This window comes from Hetaerina americana, unplaced genomic scaffold, assembly GCF_022747635.1.
Source record: "Hetaerina americana unplaced genomic scaffold, ioHetAmer1.1.p SCAF_87, whole genome shotgun sequence".
In the NCBI taxonomy this organism is placed as follows: Eukaryota; Metazoa; Arthropoda; class Insecta; order Odonata; family Calopterygidae; genus Hetaerina; species Hetaerina americana.
Genome location: NW_027287505.1, coordinates 1,449,363 through 1,473,100, shown reverse-complemented (window position 1 = coordinate 1,473,100; position 23,738 = coordinate 1,449,363). Strand labels below are relative to the sequence as shown.

The following is a 23,738-nucleotide window of genomic DNA, read 5'->3' as shown; positions in this document are numbered from 1 at the left end:
CAATACCTATCCGGGTAGTGAGGGCGTTGTAAAATAAAACGAATATTTTATTAACAGTCTTCCTCGAAAAATATGTATATACACACATATATTTAATTAGGTATAATTCGTACATAGCTACGTCCTCGGAGACTACCAAAGGCGGACATGCTGTCAAAATAAATAAACTCGCGAATGTATTTTTACTGTGCAGTAGTTCGTATTTTGTATGCTTCCGCTCTATGTTGCCGCTCGCCAGCCCTGTCTATGAATCCATGTGTATACGAAACCGATCTCGTAATAAGCAATATACAGGGTTCGTCCGGAAAATAAGTGTACTGAGCTCAGGAAAAAAAATTTATTACACTTTTACATATCTTAAGCTAATATTCCTCAAAATAGGACCCTTGTGAGTCGATACCCTTGTTCCAGCGGCGTTCCCATTCCTGGAACGCTCCCGCGAAGGCATCATCGGGAACCTCTCGAAGACTCTTCGTCGACGTCTTCTCTGCCCTCCACGAACATCTTGTGCCACCGAAAGATCATGTTTCTGGACATGGCTGACTCCCCGTAAGCCTGGTTAATCATACCGACAGTTTCGGTAGACGATTTCCCAAGCTTTACCGCAAATTTGATGGAATAACGCTGCTCCAAAAACTTCGGCATCGCGTTCCGTGACGTGGGTCGAGCGTGGAGGTTCGCGTTAACAGAGCTCCTCACTACACCACAGCTCAGAGCCGACTGCCTTTTTCAGCGTCGCTTGCCAACATACCCCCCTCCAATCGCAGCCCATCAGAGCGGTGCTGGGCGCGCCTGGAGCGGCGCGCCCAGTCCAGGAGTCAGTACACTTATTTTCCGGACGAACCCTGTATGTATGCATGCATATATATATATATATATATACATATATATATATATATATGTATATATATATGTATATATATGTATACATACATATATATATACATACATATATATGCGATGTCATTTATATATATATATATATAAATCGATGATATGGAAACACTCATACGGTAAATTGCTTGAGCTTTCGGCCTTCTCCGAGGCCTTCTTCAAGTAAGACTCTTCAAGTAAGTCTTACTTGAAGAAGGTCTCGGAGAAGGCCGAAAGTTCACACAATTTACGGTGTGAGTGTCCTTTTAAATGTTACAATTTTATTTGTGTTCTATTGTGCCGTCCCAATATTTATTATATATATATATATATATATATATATATATATATAAACCACCCAAGCTTGGTGATTTTTCGGATGCCAGCTCTTCCTGGGAAACTATAACATGCACTGGCCCCCCTACCCTAATTGTGAATTTCACACGCCCTATAGGGCTTAGTACTGGGTTAACTCTACCATCATCTACCAAACAGACCTTTAGGTTGATTACTCTGTTTTTGGTTTATACATATAAATAATATATATATATATATATATATATATATATATATATATATATATATATATACATACATATATATATATATATATACATATATATATATACATATATATACATATATATATATATATATATATATATATAAACTACTCAGCTGGGTGATTCTTCGGCGACACAAGGAAAGGAACGGACCCCCCTTGTAACCCTGTCAATATTTGAATTTCTCACGTCGTTGTCATTTGCATTGCGTGAGCTCTACCCTCTCTTGTCAAATCAACCTTGGGGTTCATTACTCTCCCACTCTGGTATTGGTATTTGCTTACATGTGTGGATATTGATAAAGGTCCGAATGTGGAGAGGGCGATTCTCTTGTTGTACTGACGTCGTCGTCTCTCTTTTGTGTCTCCCCTGAGCAGGATGCGGGAGTACGTGGAGGAGAATGAGAAGAACGACCCACTCATCCACGCGCCGGACAAGAAGAACAACCCGTGGGCGGAGAAGGGGAAGTGCGTCATCATGTAAGGTGACGGAGGGGGTGAGAGGTGAAGGGGGGGAGGAAGTGAAAGAGGGGGGGGTTGGAGAAGAAAGAGGAAGGGGAAGAGGAATGAGGAGGAGGAGGAGTTGGGGGCAGAATTTTTTGGAAGGAGAATGAATTGCCGAGATGGGACCATTCCGCAAATGAGAAAAATGAGAGACATGTAGGAAACGAATGGGAAATAAACACAAAAAAAGAGTAGAAAGAAAGGAGAATGGAGAAAATCTGAATTGGGGCAAAGAATCGCTTTGGAGAAGGAAATAAAATAAAAATAGGAAGCAAAACATACGGAGAGAAAGGAATAATGACGTTTATTTTGCGTAAGGATGGTTGAGAGAAAAGCGGAGGGGAGGGATGGAGGGAGAAAGCGGTGACGAATGGCGGGAAGAAATGGAAAGGGTGACGGGAAATAAATGGGAAGTGGGGCACTAGAAGTGGGGAAAGAGGAGGGACTGAAAAGAAATGCTCCCGCCAAGAAGGGAAAGGGCCAGAGAGGAAGCGAGATGGTGCAGTGGAGGGTAAGGAAGAAGGAGATCAGGAGTTGGCCACTGCCTCCCTCTCTACCACCGCCAAATCATTTTTCCACCTTCAACCCTCTGGTCCCCGCTCCCCTTCTGCTCTTCTCTTTTTTTTATGATGGGAACAATTTTTTTAATATCTCCGATCGACCCGGATTCGCAACCAACGACGACGACACATGGCAGCAGCACCTACATCAAATCGTACTCCTTCCATCCATTCAGCCGTGGTCACTCCGTGACACATTATGGAGAGAGGAAAAGAGAGAGAGAGAGAGTGAAAGCAGCGGAGGATGTAGAAGAAGGGAGGGAGAAATTCAGAGAAAAAGAAAGTGCCCGCCATCATCCAACCCCCTAAATCCGTCAGAAGAAAGAACAGCCGACGACTCCAAATCACCCGGAGACCCCTTGCCCTCATTGACCCCCTGTTAAAACCCCTCCCTCTCTTGAACTCTCCCTCCGAGTGCTTTAGTGGTCCTGCCTCCCCCACTCCAACCCTCCCCTCCCTTATCGCTCCGGACCCTCCCTCCAAACCCTGCCCCCACACCCATCCCCACCCCACCGCCTCACCCTGGATCTTCTCCGCCCGTCGAGCGCCACCCTCTCGGCTGCCTCCTCCTCCTCCTCCCCCCTCTGTTCGATTCTCTCGTTCACCCATCGGACCAACCAATCAAACCAATAAACCATTTACCCCGTCCTCAACACCGCACACGTCCATTCCCTGCGAAGATTTTCTCTCGGATAAGCTGCAGAAAGAAGAACTTCCCCATGCTCAAGTGACCCCGAAGAAGACGACCTCGAGGTCATCTCCGGCAAGGCCAGTCTCTCATCCAGGCCATCTCCTGGTCTCTGTCTGAAAATACGCAAGAGAATTTCGAGCACCGACACCATATAATCAAGCAAAGAGAACTAGCCGTAATTGACAAAGACACTACATACATCCACACACACCCGTGTTATCATTGTATGAAAGAATAAATGACAGTCCTAAATTCCTCACAGGAGCATATCCTTTCACTTTTCCATACCCTGTTTACGCCGCGTTCATTCCCATAACGCCATCGCATTCGGAGGAGAATTTGTTGATTTTCTTGTCTTGGAGAATTTTTTCCACACTCACGTTCAAAGATCATCGGGTCGCCCAATGGAGGAGTTCCATTCTGGACGGTCGACCCCCAATTATTTATTCCCCATCCAGTCCGTTCCCCCTTTCGTTCCTGGCCCTTCATGGCAACAGAAAAGTAAAGGAAGGCTTTGTACAATAAATGTCCCCAACTGCCTCCGACCAATAGTATTCCCCCGCATTTAATTCCAGAAATGCGTCTCTCCCTCACACACCACCATCCCTTAACCCCCGAAACAATCCCAGGACGCCTCGTCACTCCTTTCCGATTACCCTTCCAGAATGATCGCACCTTTTCCCATTTTCCCATATTCCACGCATTCTTACGAGAAACACTGCCCTCACACACACAAAAATACACGTACACTAAACTGGTGAATGGAAAATAAACATCGCGAAACATTGCATGTTTTTATGATTCCGCGGTGAAGATTCAGATTTCTTCAATTCCATGATAATAAATAAAGGAGAAAGAAGAAGACAACGTCACGAATGTCGCGTGAAAGAGAAACTGATGAAAGAACTTCGGTAAAAGAGATAGAGAGAGATGGAGAGAGATAAATGAAGGGAAGGACATTAATCCGGACCGATTGTGGAAAGTTCGCCCAACAAGCCGTGTGTTCTGTGTTTGTTTGTTGGTCTCATTGGAGTCTGATTTTAACTCACTCCAAGTTGTGTCCCTGTCCTGTCCTAACTCCTCTCCATCCATCCACCCACCGCGAAGTCACCCATCCCCCTCCTAAACAAACCTTCCATCAGAACCCACCAATCCACGTCGCCACGGTCACCACTGGAGGGCGCATGCATTTCCACTTGCGCCACCAAGAGAGAAAACATTTGCGTTTGTGAAGAGGGAAGAAGAGGATAGAAGTCAAGAAAGCGTCAGTGCGTGTTGTTGTTGTTCGTATCATAGATCGGCTGACCTTTAAGCCAGAACGGTATGACAGTACGTGACAGCTAGTGATCTCACAATCGAAAGAAGCAATCGACTAAAACGCGAGTCGTCCACTTTATTTCTTGCGAGGCGACAGAAGGTATGTCCTAACTAGTCAAGATGTCTCGACCGAAACAGTAAGTGTCGATCCTCTAAAGAGAAAAACCTTGGAAATAGCTATAATTCTACTTTCAATATTTTCTTTTTTAATTAAACCCCCTTCCCACCTCCCCGGAAGTGTCAGGAGCGGAGAGAAAGGGCGTCACGGTTTCCCCGAGGGAGGTCAGTTGTAAAGGAGCAGAAACAAGTGCGACTTGCATGATTTTTGACCTCTTAAGCCGTTGAACTTATCAATGCGCGATTGAATTTTAACATGAATTACCTTTTTGGTCATTTTTTCGATCAAAAAATAAATTTAACGGGGAAACTTTTTTTACTATATGATTCTCCCAAAATAATCCTTTAAACGTTGACTGCACCGCTTTGACGCGGTCACAGTCTCTATCAGAAAAAATGAACGGGGATGAGCGGAGATATAATATGCGGTGGAGTGGGCGTGTTCGGGACGGTGGGCATGTGAGCTGAACTAGTCATGTGTCACTTTCGTGGCACCCAGTTGGAGACATCCACTCTTTACTTGGAATCCCTCTGCAAAGTCAGTCTATCCGCTGTCGCCTGAAATCAGGACGGGGAGAATGCTTTTTTGTGTGTGAAAGGAACTTTTTGTCCGTCACGGTGCACGAAGTTGGTCAACACACGTTTCAGGGAGATGAATTTTGCGAGGGAGGAGGAGTAGTCTACCCAAAGAACTAAGAAGAAGAAGAAAAGAAGAATCAAACTATTTGAAGAAGTGTCTTTTTCTCTTTTTTTATATAAATCCTCACGTCGAGCGACGAAGCGGAACATTATTTATTCCCTCACTCCCCCTTACAACTTTAAGTTCTCCTTTGAGTGTACCAAAGCCCACAGTTTACGGGAATGAGCGCGGCAATAAACAGTACGCCCCCAGTCGGTTCCATTAGAGAGGGGTCGATAACGACGAGTGCATGTCCATCGCTGCATTTGGTGGCGTTACGAAAAAAATACCCACACACACACTGTGGTTTTTTCCATGATTTTCGGCGGGCGAATGTGTTTAACGGAGCGATAAATATTTCTCTTGAATCCGTCTTGTTTATGGATTCCATCTCGAATATCATTTTGACATCAATCATCTCATTTTTGAAGTTCACCGAACAAAAAAAATGATCACGCCAGAAAAAACGAACAAAAACTCTTTTAAAAATCAATGATATGTATGTTCCATTCCATTCCTTATGCGATAGAGACAATTATATTCCATGAAATTATTTTTTTAAGGACGCTTAATCTAAAAATGAAAAATTACAGTAAAAGCAGTTGTTCTTAATGAAAAATATTGGTCCTTTTAAAGGAAGAAAACGATTATTTAAAACTTAGGAAAACTGTGCAAAGGGGGATATTTTATTTCCATACATTCTCAGACTAAAAAAGCGAAGTATCCTCCTAGATTCGGGAATGATTATAATCATCGAACTATTTAATAATAGGAGTTTAAACGTGGATGTTTTATTCCAAGCTGTTGTTATTCCCGTATCTGGAAATTCTCCGCCGATTTGTGAAAAAAAATGAACGATTGAATTGTCTCATTTTAATTTCGAAGCTAAATGCAAGCAGGAGATTTCGCGTGAGTAATGGCAGCAAATGGAATCGCTTCTTGAGCTGGCGATAGAAGTTGCCGGGAATGGCAATTTATTTAGGGAGGCACCACCTCAATGGGCGTTGCTCCGCGGGCTTCGTTCGAAAAGGTCTCTCCTCAGGGATGTGTGCAGGTTGGGATTGTTGGGGGATGGTAAGCGGTCGTCATGGAAATCGCGTGGTCGGCGAGGGATATTTTGAATCATATCATTCATTCATTCATTCATTCTAGTGGCGACCGAACAGGAGTAAGCTTGAAAGAGAAACATCGATCATCTTCGTTTTGTGTTTGGAGCGTTTTCATCGGGAAGGCGGGCTAGCCGAGGGGGGAGGGGTATTTGGGGGGGGGGATGATTTACTATTATTGCGGGGAAAAAATGGAGAAAGGTTTTCAAGCGTTTTCTAGATTTAGAAAATTTTCTATGTAAATTAGTCATTGACTTGGATTACTTTATAAACGCAGTGAAGTTTATATAGCGGCAAGTAATATTTTAATAAATTATTTGTTTAAATGGTAATAATCGAACATTTAAAAGTTATCTCTGGGGCGTATTGGACAAACGAGGATGTGTGCAGTAATCATTAAACCGTAAAAGTTCTACCTAGGGTTGAAAAAATAAAATTTTAGCGTTTAATACGAAAACAAAAGGAAAAGATATGGCTCTCTCGAAGAAAGTAACTTCATTAATCTCGTTGCTTGGACCGAGGGCAATATCCCAGAAGAATTAAAGTCATCTCACGTACACAAACACACACACACACTCGGTGGTCTTTTTTGTCTTGACAGTTAAATTCGTTGCAATTACGCCATTTAAAAAAGATTTGTACAAATCAATAGTGAGTGGGAGCTGTTTTTTTTACAAAATGATCGAGTCCGTGAGATTGGAAGATCATTTCATTGATCAGGTTCCAAGAGTGCCGCGTAGTTCATTACAGGCGTTAAAAAAAATAATAAGTGGTGTTTTTTGATACTAATGTGTCTTACAGTGGTCGACTCCAATTCATAACAAGTCTTTTGAAATTCCAAAAAAAAATTAAAAAATCCCGCTCCCATTAACGAATAAAACGTACCTATGTAGGATCTCATTCGTTACCGTTATAAAAAGCACCTTAAAAAGCTGGAAATAAATCTAGTCATTTTCTTTGATTCAGAGCAGTGGAATCTAGTCATTTACTTCTAACAAATATTATTATAATCGCCATCGTCATTCGTTCCTTTCACACGTTGGCCCTTCAATCAGATTCCCGCAGTTCACATTTCGCTGTGACTTTGAGTGAGCTAATAATGTCTTGTGTCTAAAGAAATCGACCGATTTAATAGTTGTTACCCTTTGGCCTCTTTTTTTCCCTTTAAAAAGGGTCTTTGACAGTTTCTCTGTGACTTTTGTGATTTCTCTGTGACTGTCCCTATTCCGATTGAAGCGAATCGAAACCTGTATGCTTTACTTTATTAACTTAACCCCTGTCACTTGCTCTCATAAAAAAATTGTTGTTCTCACGATAAATATTTGGTTTCTCATTTTCTCCCATTCCCCTGAAGGAATAACGAGAATAATAATAATAATAGTAAAATGGTAAATAGTAATAATAATAATACCTGTACTCATGATGCAGTGAGTTCATTTGTTGCCTCTATTGTCTAACTGTATTACCACAATCACTTGCTGTGGACCATTTGTAAATAATTTGTGTACCTAACTTCTTTTTTTGGGCCAATAAATGTTGGTGTGTATCCAATTCCTAATATAATCCTTTATTGTTCTTGATTGACTGTTTTTCTTTTATTTCTTTCCTATTGTCCTTTTTCAGTGAAGTCCGTTGAATTAAAGATAAACCTCTCCAGCAATTATTTTAACAGCAGTAAGTTTCCTGCAGTGCGAAGGCTCATCTATGCACTCGATTTGTTGGGGTGCGGGTCAAGGTCTTTGTCGTCTCGTAAGAAATAACATCATATAAACCCATTGCGTTTCAGTACTCTAGCATTAATTCGATTTATTCAAGCCGCGTGATTTTTTCGGATACCAAATCGCAATGGGCAGGCAACTGAGGTTAAGGAACTGCACCCAACCCTGGTGTGTCAATTTCACACGCCCTATTGGGGTATTTTATTGGGGTATTTAGGTGAGCTCTCATCAGTGAAGCCAATCTTCGGATTGGCAGCTGTGGTGGTTTACTAGTTCTATTTATGTTAAATATTCACACTAACTTGGAAGGCGGGGGACAGAATTTCCGTTTTTGTTATCCATTGTTTATATTTATAAAAACTACGTCCGTGAATGGGTGTATTTGGCAGTAAAACATTATGCCTAAGAGTCAAACACGCTCACAAATTATTTCCTAGGAAATTGGGTTCATAATTTATTTTTTAGGTTTCTTATGCTTTATTTAAAAGTTTCTTCTGGTGGGGTCTTGATCCCCCCCTCCCCCCGAATCCTTCAGTGCTTCAAAGAGGAAATAGCAATGAGAAGCATGAAAGTGTTCGTGTGCCCACGAATGCATTCTATCTCTCTCTCTCATCACTCCGAAAAATATAGTATACCCGAGATTGCCTTCGACAGGACCCTTTGTGTTATTCCTGGGGTTCAGAGGAAGAAGGTTAAAAATGTTCGTATCAATACATGAATGTAAAACTTAAATGGGATAGATATATAACCTTTGTGGTGTTGACAGCTTAGCAAAAAAATTTGCAATTCGCTTATTTATTCGTTCTTTTTTCTTTTCTTCCCGAGCGTTTTTTTTTTTGTCTTTCACAATTTTGCTGGCCTTTCATAGTACTGAAAACAAGAAAAAAATGGAAATTTTTCTGAAATGTTTCACAGTTTGATCTTCAACCCTTTGGGAAGATCAAATAGCGAACATTTTCAGAACATTTCATTCTTGGCATTTGTATGGCACAATGTAACACAAAAATATACATAGAAAACACGTAAAAGGACACTCACATAGGGAAGGTTTAACCTTTCGGCCTTCTTCAATCAATGTGGCGAAGGTGGTTGTGCTCGCGCAAATCCATGTCTTCTGAACAGAAAACATGGATGGTCTTCTGATCAGAAAACATGGATTTTGCCCCCTAGCGCAAGTACGCCCGAGGCACCTACCTCCTCTCGCTCTTTCGCCAACATTGATTCCCCTGGCGGCGGTGGTGGCCACCTTGAGTCGGAGCTTCGGTCGCAGATTTGCTCCTCAGTGATTGTGACTTCGTGTCCTGATCAATCCCGGTTCCCAATTCGATCAACCGTTGAAACGTGCTTTTTTGTAATACTTATACGCGCGTTCGTCTGCACACCAGCTGCGCGCCTACGCATTGCGCAGGCACCATTGCCTGGAATGCTGATTTTCGTAATCCACCGTGCGCACCCGAATTTTAAAGCAAGAATATTACCCTGGAGCAATACAGCCGAAAAAAATAAATATATTTGATTGAATCATTCGGCATTCCGATTTACGTATACGTTATTCATAAATATACATGTAATACATGTATTCATAAATATAATTCTTTTGCCTAATGAAATACCCGGTCTCTTGTCCCACGCCAACTTTTAATCCAGAACGCGTTTCATCCGTCGCGTCAGCCATTGTGCACAAAATTCCCTATGGCAGATTCTTTAAACATTTTTACTGCGGATGGGAAGTACTCGATTATTTGGTTGATTCCTCTAAAATGGAAATCGATTGGAGAGACGTTGATCGACCAAATCTTTTAGAATCGCCCATTGCTCTTGGTAAAAAAAAATTAGAATTGCAGCGGAGTGGTTTTTATATTTATCTCCATTCTAGTACTTCTTTCTTGGCAATTAATTCCAGATGAATTTTCAACATGACTCTACCCTTGATAGCAAACATTTCATCATTAGCTACGTGGTAAAGATCGACCTTCCATTGCAGTAGAGTTTCATGTGGACTCGTTTATGGCGTTGAGAGAGTATGATTTTGATGGCAAAATTAAAATTTTAACTCAAATTAAATGCTGCATACGTATTTGCCGAATGGAGGTGTGGTAGTCCAGGAGTACAGCGTTGGACTACTGACCAGAGGGCCCGGGTTTGACTCCCGGGTAATCCTCTGGGATCCTTCATCTCCCCCCAAGGTATGTGATTTTTCGCGTACCAGATCTTCCTGGGAAACCATAATCGGCACAGGGAAAGGAAATGACTCCCCTACCCTGCTAATGTGTGAATTTCACAAGCTGTTGGACTTGGTATTGGGCGAACTCTTAACATCACCACCAAACCGACCTTCAGGTTGATTACGGTGTTTATGATTTTTTTCACAAGTGTGTGAATACCTGTAACTTTGGAACGGCATAAAATGGTTTAAGCATAAAGAAAATGGGGCTTCAAAATATAACGATTTTAGAAGAAAAGCTAGATTATACGTAAATGATTTAATTCTGAAATTTTCTTAACCCAGGCAGAATAAATAAGCGGAAATTCATAGAATTTTCAAAATAAACGCGGTCATTGAATTGTCGCAAGAGATTGCGATATTCTTGGCGGTTTGGCACTGCAAGAGAATTTAAAGTGGGTAATTCACGATCGTCTCTTTCGTAATGCCTGGTATTTTGACCGTAGGTAAGGATACTTTAGGCATTAAATCACAGAACAATTCAGTTCTTGGTGTTGAAAATTTGATTGATTTTTGTGCGAAAAATAAAATTTTGCTCGGAAAATCATTTTGTATTTCTTCACAATCCTTCAAAGTTCCTATCTACAAACAACTCTTTTTGACTCTCCGGTTATTTGTTAAATAGTTTTTGTTTAAATTTCTATCTGATTTTAGGCCGATCACAAGTCAACTCGCGGCATTAATTACGAGTTTATTGGCCCAATAAAAATGTTGCATTATAAAAACTGAGCGGTCTTCTAGGATTAATAATTTTGAACAAGACTCATAAATCAAATAATTGGATCGGTTTCTTAGCTGGTAAAAATCATCCCATTGTCATAATAAGTTGCTTTGACGAGATTTTACTGGCGTTAAATTTAGATAGTGTTCATCAAGGTAGAAGTAATTTGAGTTGTGTGATCAGAATTTTTAATTGAAAAACACTGCTTGTGTAGAAACAAAATATGTAATTGTCAACAATGGATGTCCCTGAAAAGGATTCCATTTTCACAATCAGAGATTATTCAGGCAAATAATACTTCCATGGTTAATAATGCTATTATCTCCTGGAATAACATAATAATTGGCAAAATATACCCTTATGTTAACTCATATATTTGACATAACTGTGACCAGTTGAAAAATGGAAAGGAATGACTATGGTTCTCCCAATGAATTTTGTCATCAACATTTGATTTAACCTGAAGATATTGAAGTATGGATACACTTACTATAACTTGAAATGAGGACAAATGCCACACATAGTCTTTGGTGTGTTAACCCCTGTTGTTACTATTTCTCATGTATCTCGAAGTTAATATTTTGAAATGCTGAAGATGAAACTAAAGTAGAAAATCAATGATATTTTATTTTGTGAAGAGAAATGATCAGTTAAGGTAAGTAAGTAATGGGGAGGATTTTTCTTCCCCCGATCCCACTAACAAAGAACTACATTTTCTTGGGCCAAAAGAGAAAAATATCATGATTGATAAATCACTCTAGACTCTTATTTAGAAGTCAGCTTAGAGTAAATTAAATTAATTAATTATCCTTACCCTTAATGCCACTGAAAGTTACATATCTGCAAGTGTATGGATGTTTTTGGTGACAGTTATATACCTACTTCATCATTATTTTGTAGCATATCCCATCTAAGTTTTCACATCTCAGAACTGAACAGGTACAATATTGTATACCAGGGATTTCTGCAGAGAAACAAATGCACCAAAAACAATCACACCATGACCCACAAACACATTTTACTTGTGAGTGTTTAGAGAAAAATTAGTGTAATTTCAGTGACAAGTAAAGGCCAAAATCACTCCATCATTCAGTGATTCCTTAACATGGAGGTTCAGGGAAACACCTGCCACTCTCAGCTTACAAGAGTACACAGTAGATTGCAAGGAAGCTAATTCCAAGTCAAGGATTCAAATATGCTTCCTTAGAACTTACCACATTTACACAGCTTAATACAAGTACAATCCAAATACCAGTGACCAACTCTGGGTGAATTCACATATTTAGGTCACCAAGTGATCGTATTCAGCACACAGAAGATGCATATTTATTTGTTGACTTAATTCGATGAGATTGAGGCAAATAGTTCCTTCTTCTACCTAACCTATAGGCATTACATTGCAGACAATTACATACACCCAAGTTCTAGGTGGAGGAATATCCACCTAGGTGGGATTTGAACCCACAACCTCTTGGTTGGCAGACAAGGATGTTACCCAACCACCACCGACTACTATCACCAAAAGGCCCTGCTATTTATCCAAAGGAATTTCCTCCAACACAAATCCAACCAATTGCATTCATAATAATGCATATGTGTTAGCAGTCTTTCACAAGGGTATAACTCATCCAAAATGTTTATCAACTTATCATAGAAGTAATGCCTTTATACTTTTAGCCTCATCATCCGCCAGTGCATAGCAAGCCTCAATCATAATTCTCTGAATGCAGACTTTCATAATAACCGAGGGCAGCATATGTATCTGAAAATAACTTGTATTTCCTCCGATGCATCCTAGCCCTCTCATTCAGATTACAGTGTGTATCCTGTCCCCTCTCCTTGCTATCATTTACCCCTCGCCATTATAATATACCTTGCCATTAGTTTCAACAACATCACACCATTTTTGCTTAGCTCTTCCTACCTGCATACAAGACACCTATTCACTATTCAGTATCATTTAATTGGGCAATCATTGTTCCTTTCCATCCTCACCTCTCACAATCCAGGAACTTATCACTATTCTGTGTAAATTTTCCTAGTCTATCTCTTGAAGGCACAATCTTATGGTATCTTTTCCTAAAATTATGGTTTTGGCCATCTGAGCCTTTTTTCAACGTTTATGCATTACTGAGACTGAGGAGAGTATGAGTGGCACCAGTCTTTATATTACTCCTGCCTTAGGTATTATTCTACACTTATAATATGGTAATCTACCAGTTTAATTTGGCACACTTCATGAACATGCTACTAATGATAACAAAAGAAAGGCTAGAAAACAAGGCCTGCTTTCCCCATTGAAAACAAATGATTGATTATCTGCAACAATTTAAAAGTGTAAAAATCATTCACTTTGACATAGAAAGAGAAACTGTTGCATTTTAACGTCCATTAATTGATGACTCTATCAAAGTTTACTGCCACAGAATCTCTTATAGTTTCTTTAAAATTGTCAAAAGTATCTCTTTGGAAAGGTCTACTTTGATAATACACTGTTCCACACACTAAACCAATTGGAGGTACATGAAGAGTGCTAATGATACATCAGGATGTTGGATACTAATTTTTAAAATTAATGGTGAAGCATTCAAAGCCATTCACTACTCAATGATAATTACTACGTAAGAGCAGTCCATGTCCAAAATTGCTAAGTGTAGTTTTTCAAAACTAGGAATACATCTCTCGGAATTTGGCATGAGCTGGGTTCAACATCTGGAGACTTGGCATGTATAGTTCTTTCACCTTTACAGGGTCCACTTGTGGAGACTACAGGAAGCTTACATGTATTTTTTGTATTGTCATTCATGAGAAAAGTTGTTATAACTTCCACTAAACACACAGTATTTAATTCAAAATTTGACTTGATAGGTGAGGGTCACCTATATCATTGCAAAGTCACATTATGCTAATCCAAAGACCATGTCTGAAATTCACAAATCAGGTTAGGATCATCAGAAATTGCCTGACCTATTGGTACCTGCCTTTTTTAACTTTGGGAAAACTAAAAATAATTGTCATTGTTTCAGGCCTGAGTCAAATACCATTCCGCATGAAATATTTTTTTTTTTTAAGGTTTTGACAGTCAAGGAAACCTAGACTTTAGATGTAGATCTTTTGAGATAGATAAATGACATTGGCCATCAGTGCCATCTAACTGCAATAGCCGGAACCCATATTTTTTTTAATTTACTGTGTTTATACTAACAACACATGTTGTTGAGGCTGATGACACATTTCAGTTTGTTCATTCAATAGGGTGCAACTAGAGTTGCTGTGAAATGAGGGCAGGAATTATTGTATCAGTTGCATTAATCACTTCCGTAACTTCTCATCAGGCAAAAGATTTATTTTATTTTTATCGTAACACAGATAACCCTTTTAGTATCTTTTGTATAGGTACAATATAACATCTCACAGCACAACATTTTGAAAACAATTCACATCCCTTTTTTATAACTATGAATGATCAATTATTAAAAACCAATCATTGAAAATAAATCAATAATATTGAACACTATTTGCAGATTCAGACTTTTCTTCATTGATTCCTCTGAAATCACAATATTTCTTCATTGGGGCAGTCAAACCATACTTTAGACGTTGCAAGAGGAAATCCTTCTTCTATCTTGATGAGTGTATTATCAAATCGCCAGAATTGGGACCCAGAGAAAAAATATGATGCTCCTAAAATGCATACGAAAAATATTTCAGTTGTTGATAGCATTCAAATTAATCAACACTAGGGTTAATAACAACTCTGCCACTGCTCTGAGTAGATAATGGCTGATATTAAGCTATTATAATGATAAAGTAGGGGCGCATGAATAATTAAGCAAAATTTAAGTGCATTGCAAGTAGGAATGAGGTCAAGATGATATTTTAATTGTGTTCTGTGGACTAGAAGAGACGGCTACTGAGTGTTATTCTCAGGAGATGGCCCAAAGATTCAATAAGATAATGATAGTAATAAAAGGGGCAATCATTGAATTGAAAAAGTAATGGAGACTGAAAGAGTGGCATTGACCTGGAAGTATATCAAGATCAGATTGGATCTTTGGATGGATAATGGATATAAATGTGGTACAGATGCAGATGATACCCAATAATGTCCATTTATACAGAAGAGCTATTTAAATATTTATTAATAGAAATAACTCTCTTAGAAAAAGAAAGGCAAAAAATTTGTTAGTTCCACAATTTTAAGAAAACAAGAGGGCATGAAAGAAGTGTACGAACAATTCAGAGTGCATTCAAATGGATAGGGAGTTTGGCAAAGTTGTACCCCAGGATAATGATGAAGATTAATTCGATAGATAAAGCAAGGAAAGAGGGAATACGCAGAAGCATAGAAGAGAAACAGCCAATATGCAGCAAGACACAATTAAGAAGAGCCAGGCAGACTAGGGAAAACTCTTAAATTGAATTTATCAGTTTAATAATAATGGAGCAGAGAGAAGGAAATTCTTCATGAGGAAGAAATATGCATAGGCAAAATTAAGGTCTAATGGGCAGAGAAGGGATTGATTTCATCTGAGTGCAATGTAATTAAGAAAAATCAAGGAAAAACATATAATAAAGTTGTTAAAATGTCCTCTTAATGCTATATTTCTCTCATACTTGATGTATATTACATAAATTCATATAATAAATCCATATGAAAACCTATGTACCATATCTGAAAAGCGTTGCCTGCTTTGAAAAGCATTATCCCTGCACTGGTGCCATGTTTAGTATTTTCAAATGTGGGTATAAAATTTTATGCTTTACTGATATTGTTATTCAAAATTAGTCCTTAGATTATTGGGATGCTATTTAGTGGTTGATACGCCAACTAATTCTATATGGTGGCAGCAATTATGTATAATAATTATGAACCAGAAGAGGACTTAAATGAAAAATGTTTACTTATTCACCTAATGTTGATTTCTCTAAGGTCAAGAGAAGTCCAGGTAAATGGCATTTTCAGAACCCTACATAACTGTGACATGCAAAGCACAACTTATGATTTCCAAGAATGCTATTTAAGGGCAATATTGAAATCAGTTTTTAAATTTGGGATGTAACACATATTTAACAGAGTACCAAGAATTTACATATTTCACACTATCTTTGAACTCTATGAGATACAAGAGGTCATATATTTTGCTAGTAGGGGATAGCAGTTCTGCATAAGAACAATGGCCCAACAGTGTGCATCAGAATTAGCCTTGAATGGAGAAGACCAGAGGGGTACAGTTGCAATCTTCAAAGTACAAATGATAATGTTGTAATAAAGTTTTGATTGATATTTTAATGTCATCAAATCAATAGTTGAGTATGATTTACTATGGAGTGCACCTTACAACATTTAATTTTGTGAATCTAGATATCTCCGCCCAATGAATTGGTTGGTTGAAGAACTACAAAAAAGAATGTTAAGGTTCCTGGCACTTGTTTCTGCCATGGGAAGAGTAGAATGTGATCTCAGGTTACCGGTTTTTGAAAATGCATATTTATATGGTATATGTAGGTATATATGGTTTCCTTGAAAGATTCTATTCCCTATTTTAATGCACATAAAACTATTAAACTGCAAAGGAATTGCTGAAGAATCAATGAAGTTAGGTGCATTTACTATCTAAGTATTTATGACATACCATCAGTCCAAGTCAGGACGGCATCCAAATTTTCTGGTACTCCTCGCCACCTTCCCAGGGGCTGGGGATAGCCTTCATCCATCAAAGAAGTGCTCTCATTAAATCTCCAATATCGATCTGAGCTGAAAGGTCAATTATATAAGGAATTAAAATATAATACAGATATATGAGAAAATAATTTCAAATGGGGGACCATAATGGTGCTAATGTAATGGCTTCCCACCCAGAGGGCCCAGGTTTGAATCCTGAAGGCAGCAGATATATTTCAGTGGTATCCCGATCCTTACTTGAGGAGCTTTGTGGAGAGCTTTTCAATTGAGTACGCCCTCTGTCGGATGGAAGGTTGAACTACCGACCCCTTGGTGCCTTACTTTAAGAGAGTAGGCTAATGCCAAAGCCAAGTTTCTCTCCACCCCTCCTACTTTCCCATCCATTCTGAATGGTGCAAATGACCTCAGCTGTTGGTCGCCTCCCCTGAAACTACTACTTTTTTTCAAATATTGAAGTAAATTATGCAATAAAAGCTTGCATCAAATGGTGGTTATTTATCAGTCTGACTCTTTCCTATTTCCTGCTTTGACCCTGTTAGACTTATCATAGGTTCAATGTACAGAAAAATTGACGGGCCAAGTAAATGACCTTTCCTAGTAATTATGATAATTCCTCTTTCTAAATCCCTAGCTTGGGTATATGTTTAGCCAGATTTTCCTTTCAACATTATATTGACCTAATTTTGAAAAGTACCCTGAAAAGAAGAAATAAATTCAGTTGGTACTTTCAATGATATCTAATATGGAATGTTTGAGTGCTTTGCACTTCATTACTTATTTTCTTGTTTTAGCATATTTTCACGCCGTTAAAAATCAAAATATGTTAGTTGATTTCCTTTTGTACTGCAAGATTAATAGATTAATAGCATTTGACGAATTTAAACATAGAATATTAAAATAAACTTGAAAATTGTGCATAATTAAAGTTATTTTCCACTATTTACATTGCTATTCCCACTAATATCAAAACTGATGAATTTTTTATATTACAATTATTGACTGCATATTAAGAAATGATTTTTGAACTAGAAACTTACTTACCTGAAAATGAATATTTTGTCATTCTTCCCCCAAACCATTGCAGCATTGACTTTTTCTAATGTGCTTGGAAGACCATAATCAGTTAGAGGTCGAGGACTATTTTGAATTAGCCCATCTCCACTTGATATCCAGAAATTTTTTCCTGGAAAAAAATTGATATTTCATATGTGGATCACCTTGGTTTGGCTGGTCTTAACTACTGAAGGAAGAAGTTAATGTTAAAGCATAAATTAGTGTGCTCACAGTAATAATACCATTAATTGCAATTTTTATGAAATTTTATTAATAATTAAACTGAAGTATTACAAAGATATGGCCATTGTTTTCAATTCTCTGTCAAGTGGTGTTTTCTGTTGGCAAAAGTTTGTTTCCACGCCAGGAGTCAGCATCAGGTTGAAGGAGTATCTGTCAGATTTTGTCTGATTTATCTAAGTATCCATCAGCACATGGAGCACACCAATGTTTAACTCAGAAGGGGAAAGCGAATTCTCTCTTTCTTATGTTTGCTCATAAGAATCCTTTTAACCCATTTGAGTTTACCACTAGTTCTTTGCAATACTCATAATTAAAATATGCTTAAAAGAACTTATCTCATTGTAATTTGATTAAAATCCTTTATAGAGATATACGATGGTTCAAACCTTAAAGTTTCAGCCATTGCCTGGAGAGGGGTTACCTAGCTTCTGCCAAAGGGATAATAGGGGCAGTATACAAGGGTAATCCCAGATGCACCTGACACAACAAAGAAAACACGAAAATTTTGGAAAAAAATATTTTTATTTTTAAACATAATCTCCTTTCAGCTCTATACATTTTTCCCACCGATGTTCAATAAGTTAAATACCCTTTTTATTATAAGAACTGTCTTGCTCCTCAAAATAGCCATTAACTGCCGATATCACTTCTTCACGGTTGGAAAATCTTTGACCACTGAGCCAGTTTTTCAAATTTGCGAACAGAAAATAATTCAAGGGGGCTAAATCTGGCAAATAGGGTGCACGAGGTAGCAATTCAGACTGTAATTCATGAAATTTGACCATTGCAATAACGAATTTGTGAGCTGGTGCATAATCTTGATGAAAGAACACTTTCTTCTCAGTCAAATTCTGCCCCTTTTGTTTGATTTCTTTGCTCAAATGTTGCAATAAGTTTGCATTATACTCGCCGTTGATAGTTTTTCCTTTTCCAAGATGGTCAATGAAAATTATCCCATGCGCAACCCAAAAAAACCAACGCCATGACCTTGCCTGCAGATGAAACGGTCTTTGCCTTCTTCGGAGGCGGTTCTCCCTTTTGAATCTCCTTTTGCCTCGGGTGTGAAGGGACTCATGGTTATCACCCATGGTTATGAAATGGTGCCAAAATTCTGCTTTGTTGGCATGAAACTTTGCTAAACACTAAATTGAAACATCTTCACGACACTGGTTTTGCTCGAGTGTGAGCAAACATGGCACCCATCCACCACACAGCTTCATCAAGTCCAAATTTTCAGTTAACATGCAATGTACCACACTTTCTGAAATGCCTACTATGCTGCTAGCTCATGCACTTTCAGTTTATGATCATCCAGGATCATTTTGTGGATTTTCTTCACCATTTCTGGACTTGTCACCTCATTTGGTCGACTAATGTGATGTTTATCTTGACAGCTCGTACTGCCTCATTTAAACTCTACTACCCAATATTTTACTATTGTAAACAAACGAGCAGACTTACCCAGAGAAGAATTCAGTTCAGCTTTTATATTGGTTGGGCTGAGGTCTTTTAAGTAGAAGTATTGTATCACATAAGATGACCAATTCTCTCCATTTTCACAAATTCACTGAATACATTCACTATTGATGGCTTCCAAACAAATACTAAACAATATATCATCTTCAAACTCATAAGATTTGCTTTATAGATTGCGCACTTTCTAATGCAGTGATATTTTTCAAACAACTACCGCCTTCTTTAGGTCAGGGCGGGTGCTTCTGGGCCTTCCCATATATACTAGAGTGATTCAACCATCAAGATTTGAAGACTAGTTAAAACCATGATTGCATGCTCCTCAATACTATGATGAGTAAAAACAGCTCTGCTTCCTTCAGGTTTCTTTATAGATTACCATAAATCCATAAATATGAGTTTGTCCTGAATTCACCATGTCTTATATTTAATGCTGAGTCTCTTGTGATGGGAAAATATCATATCATACTTTTGCTTCGAAAAGTGTGATTACAGGGAGTTGAACCTGATAGCATAAATAGGTAGAAAATGCAATTGTGGCCCCAAGAGGTGACAGTTGAATGGACAAGAAACACTGTGGTAGAACAAGGAGCCTGTGTCTTATTCTACCAGCAATGTCAAATGCCTGAGAGAAGTTCATATGTGGAATCCTTGCCTTCCCCCTCTTTTATGATATGTCCCTTCATTTTAATACACACAAGCCAAATATTTCACCTTCTGGACATATACAAAGATTAATACTAGTCCAATTGTCAATACTACCAGTAAATTATACATTGGCTAAGTGAGCAGCTCCCTGGAATACTGACTAAAAGGGTAGCAATGAGTTATGAGAGACAATTAACCCTCCAACTCTCATCTGTCCCCAAACATTATTGGTTTGAAATAGGAAATAAGGCAGTTATTGAGGATAGGAAAAATCATGGTGAATACCGACTACCCACCAAATAGCAAATCGAGGCAACCTTGACCTAATCTCAACACTTATGTGAAGGTGACATTATATTGTGAGCATCACATGGATCAAAAGGTGCCTCCTGGAATGTCATGGACCTAGTGAGGCCTTATAGAACACTCAAATTTACAAATAATCCAGTTAGAAAATACCATGGAAGATTTTCTTATAATTGTAATGACTAATAGGCTAAAATGATTTGAAGTAGTGAATCCACTCAATGGAAACATCACCTGAAAATATAACAATGGCACTGTCATTCAATCTCTGGTAGGCTGCATCGATTCTTTTTACATTTCCTGGAAGGTGGCTGAACAGCTGTCGGATTGGCACTGGATACCCTTTCAAAAGGATCCCTCTGTCCCGCATACGCCATACACACTGAAATTTTTTTGATGGTTTAATCTTCAATACATTGACCTCAACAACTGGCTAACCATGCTTTCAATTTTCCAAGTTCATCACACAACTCATGCAGCACAAATGTTTTGCAAACTTTTTGGGATAATGCTGATTAAATAACATATCTGTATGCATGTGTATCAATATTAAGTGAGGATGAAAGATCAAAGGTCATATTGAAGGTATAATCATATACCTTTGGTTTAGGGAGTCCATCAATTGTTAACTGACTTTAAATTCCTACCTCATTCTCTTGAATTTTTAGCAAACTTTCAAAATATATTAACAAATCTCTAAGCAAATGAAAAAGTAAAGTGATAAAGCAGAAGATAAATGAAAAAAACAAAGGAAGATGTGCTAGGTATGATTAGTGGAAAGGTTATTGGAATAAATTATAATGAGTTTGGAAAAGTTGATGCCACATGTACTGAAATAAAATTAAATGCTGTATAGAGGGAAGACCTTAATAGCTACATAAGCTAGATGGAGAAAGAAAAATATTTGGTTTGATATTTGGAATAAAGGTAAGTATTAATGCAAATGATACATAGTAATATGAAGTTTTAAGAACATTGAGAACTGTGTTAGGTGGTAATTAAAAGTTACTTACTTCCTAGGTCCATTAAAAACCCACCTAAACTTGGAGACTGTTGCCTAATAGGCAACATCCATTTTAAAAATGCTCAAGGAGTTATTAATACCTCAAAACTATACTGAGTAAAACTCTCTCTCTATCACTCTTTAAACAAAAAGATCCAAGATTTGGGAACAACTATTTGCACAGAAAAAAAATACTATACTTCTCCGCTGAAGAAGAATAATTCATCCCGAAGAACAGAGGCAGCATCAATTCTGGAAGTGCAAATGTCTCCTGCGTGGCATGTAGGTAGACTCCCTCCTCTGCGAGGGGTTGTGTCGCAGCCATCTTCTCCACCATGGCAACCAGATGCATCACCCTCCTCTGGATCTCTCCCCTCATTCCTCCTCCCTCCCTCACCCTCCTCATCTCTCCTCCTCTCCCCCTCTTCCTCTCCCCTCCTCCCACCCTTCTCCCCTTCACCTACTGTCTCACTCCCATCCACCCCTTCCCCCTCTTCCTCATCTCCTTCTCCACCCCACGCCCTGGGGTCTACATCGTTGTCATCACCATCACCTGGACGAGAATATACTAGAAGAGAGAAACAGGAGGAGTCAAAAAAGTTATTGTTATTGTCGGTAAGCTACTGGTTAAGGTAGCCTTTGGATAGACAGAAGATACCAAGTGGTGCAGTAACAATTCCTCCTAACAAAACACAACCTGATATCAAACACTACAATAAGCTCCTCTTCAATTCAGCAGACATCCTTTCTCCCTTATATCTAACATGCTTATCCTATTCCTGCCCCTTCCTCACCCTCCTAACATCTTCCCTCTGTTGCAATCTTCAGCATCTCATGGCCAATCAATATGGTAAGCATCCATCTTTCCTGTCCCTTTCTGATTTCTCCCAGCAATGACCTCACCAAACCTAGCACCTCCTCATTTATTTTCCTTTCTAACCACTTGCCTTCTCCATTCTTCTCCACACCCACATTTCAAAAGCCTCCAATCTATGTCTGTCATCCTATTTGGTGACCATGTTTCCAAGCTGCATAAAACCATGCTCCATATCTAAGTTTTAATGAGCCATATCTTAACATCCTTTACTTAACGTCCCAGCCATCAATTCCTACCTTGAGAAAACTTCTTTGCCTTGTTCAATTCTTCTCCTTATGTCCCTACCACTTTGACCACTTTGGTCCAGAACATTTCTGAGATTGGTAAACTGTTCCACTTGCTCTAGTTTATAAAATTCTACATTAATATTTAAATTAGCCTTTCTCTTTTTTGAAATCCATAAAACCCTCATATTTTCCATTTATTCCCCATATCTGTTGCACTAATTTTCTGATGCACTCAGCAATTCATGCAACCCTTTGACTGGCTGGCAAACTAAGCTTGATCATCTGCAAACTTAACAGATTATATGAATTCCCCACCGACTTTCAATGCTATCTCCAGTTCCTCTCTGATCATTTACTCCACATAAATGTTGACCAGCACAGGTGATAATGATCACCCTAGTCTAACTCCTTTTCCTAGCACTGCCCATCTGTACTCCATCCACCACTTAAGTATATACTGGAGCACTCTGAGAAATGCACAGGTTGTTGTACATGCCTCAGACATAAGTTACATAAATCTCCTATCCCTCCAGCCTATTCCAATTTTTTGCAATACATTCAATAATTCTACCCAATTCACACAATCGAATTCCTTTCAAAATCTATCAAACAGACAAATATATCCTGATTGTTCTCTACATGTCTCCATATTAGTGATCTCATTTCTACAATGGCATCACATGTGACTTCTTTCCCTTTCTTGGAACCAAATTGATCTGCCCCTAAGTAATCATTTTCCATACTTTTCATACTCTTGTACACGATTTTGGGAACCACCTTAGGTCCCTGCAAAATCAAACACTTCTGTAGCTCCAGAAATAGCTGTTTTTACCTTCATTGGAATAGGAACTAATGCTGATCTAAGTCTTCCAATCAAATTCCTCCCTCATAGATGCTATGAATTAGTCAATGAAAACTTTTACTCCTCCCTTTTCGTATACTTTTGAGCAGTTCTGTGAGAATGTTATCTGTCCCCATGTCCTTATAATGTGGAAAGCATTACATGCTTGTAGGAGCACTTGTTGGTGATGTAAAGAAATAATCAAGTACTACTTGCAATTTACAATAGAAAAAATATATTTGCCTTAATTATCACAGCTATGAAAAAATAATTTCAGCAAAATAAAATATATTTACTAAATATACTCAC

General features: G+C 38.6%; 2 protein-coding genes across 2 annotated transcripts in view; one reads left to right on the top strand and one right to left on the bottom strand.

The window, feature by feature from the left end:
• The first annotated feature begins 1,814 nt into the window (after window positions 1–1,814).
• Window positions 1,815–1,960, top strand: Ggamma30A (guanine nucleotide-binding protein subunit gamma-e). Its single transcript, XM_071597353.1, has one exon. It carries the CDS (start codon window positions 1,815–1,817, stop codon window positions 1,917–1,919), a length of 105 nt encoding a protein of 34 aa, XP_071453454.1. The 3' UTR covers window positions 1,920–1,960.
• A 12,443-nt stretch (window positions 1,961–14,403) lies between these two features.
• LOC139698491 (matrix metalloproteinase-17-like) overlaps window positions 14,404–23,738 on the bottom strand; it is a 33,128-nt gene continuing 23,793 nt past the window's right edge. Inside the window, exons 8-13 of the mRNA XM_071597370.1 lie at window positions 21,949–22,052; window positions 21,685–21,855; window positions 20,716–20,863; window positions 17,800–17,941; window positions 16,709–16,830; window positions 14,404–14,756 (exon numbers count right to left, since the gene is read on the bottom strand). Coding sequence (XP_071453471.1) covers window positions 14,629–14,756; window positions 16,709–16,830; window positions 17,800–17,941; window positions 20,716–20,863; window positions 21,685–21,855; window positions 21,949–22,052 — 815 coding nt within the window. The 3' untranslated portion in view covers window positions 14,404–14,628. The remainder of the gene's footprint in view (window positions 14,757–16,708; window positions 16,831–17,799; window positions 17,942–20,715; window positions 20,864–21,684; window positions 21,856–21,948; window positions 22,053–23,738) is intronic.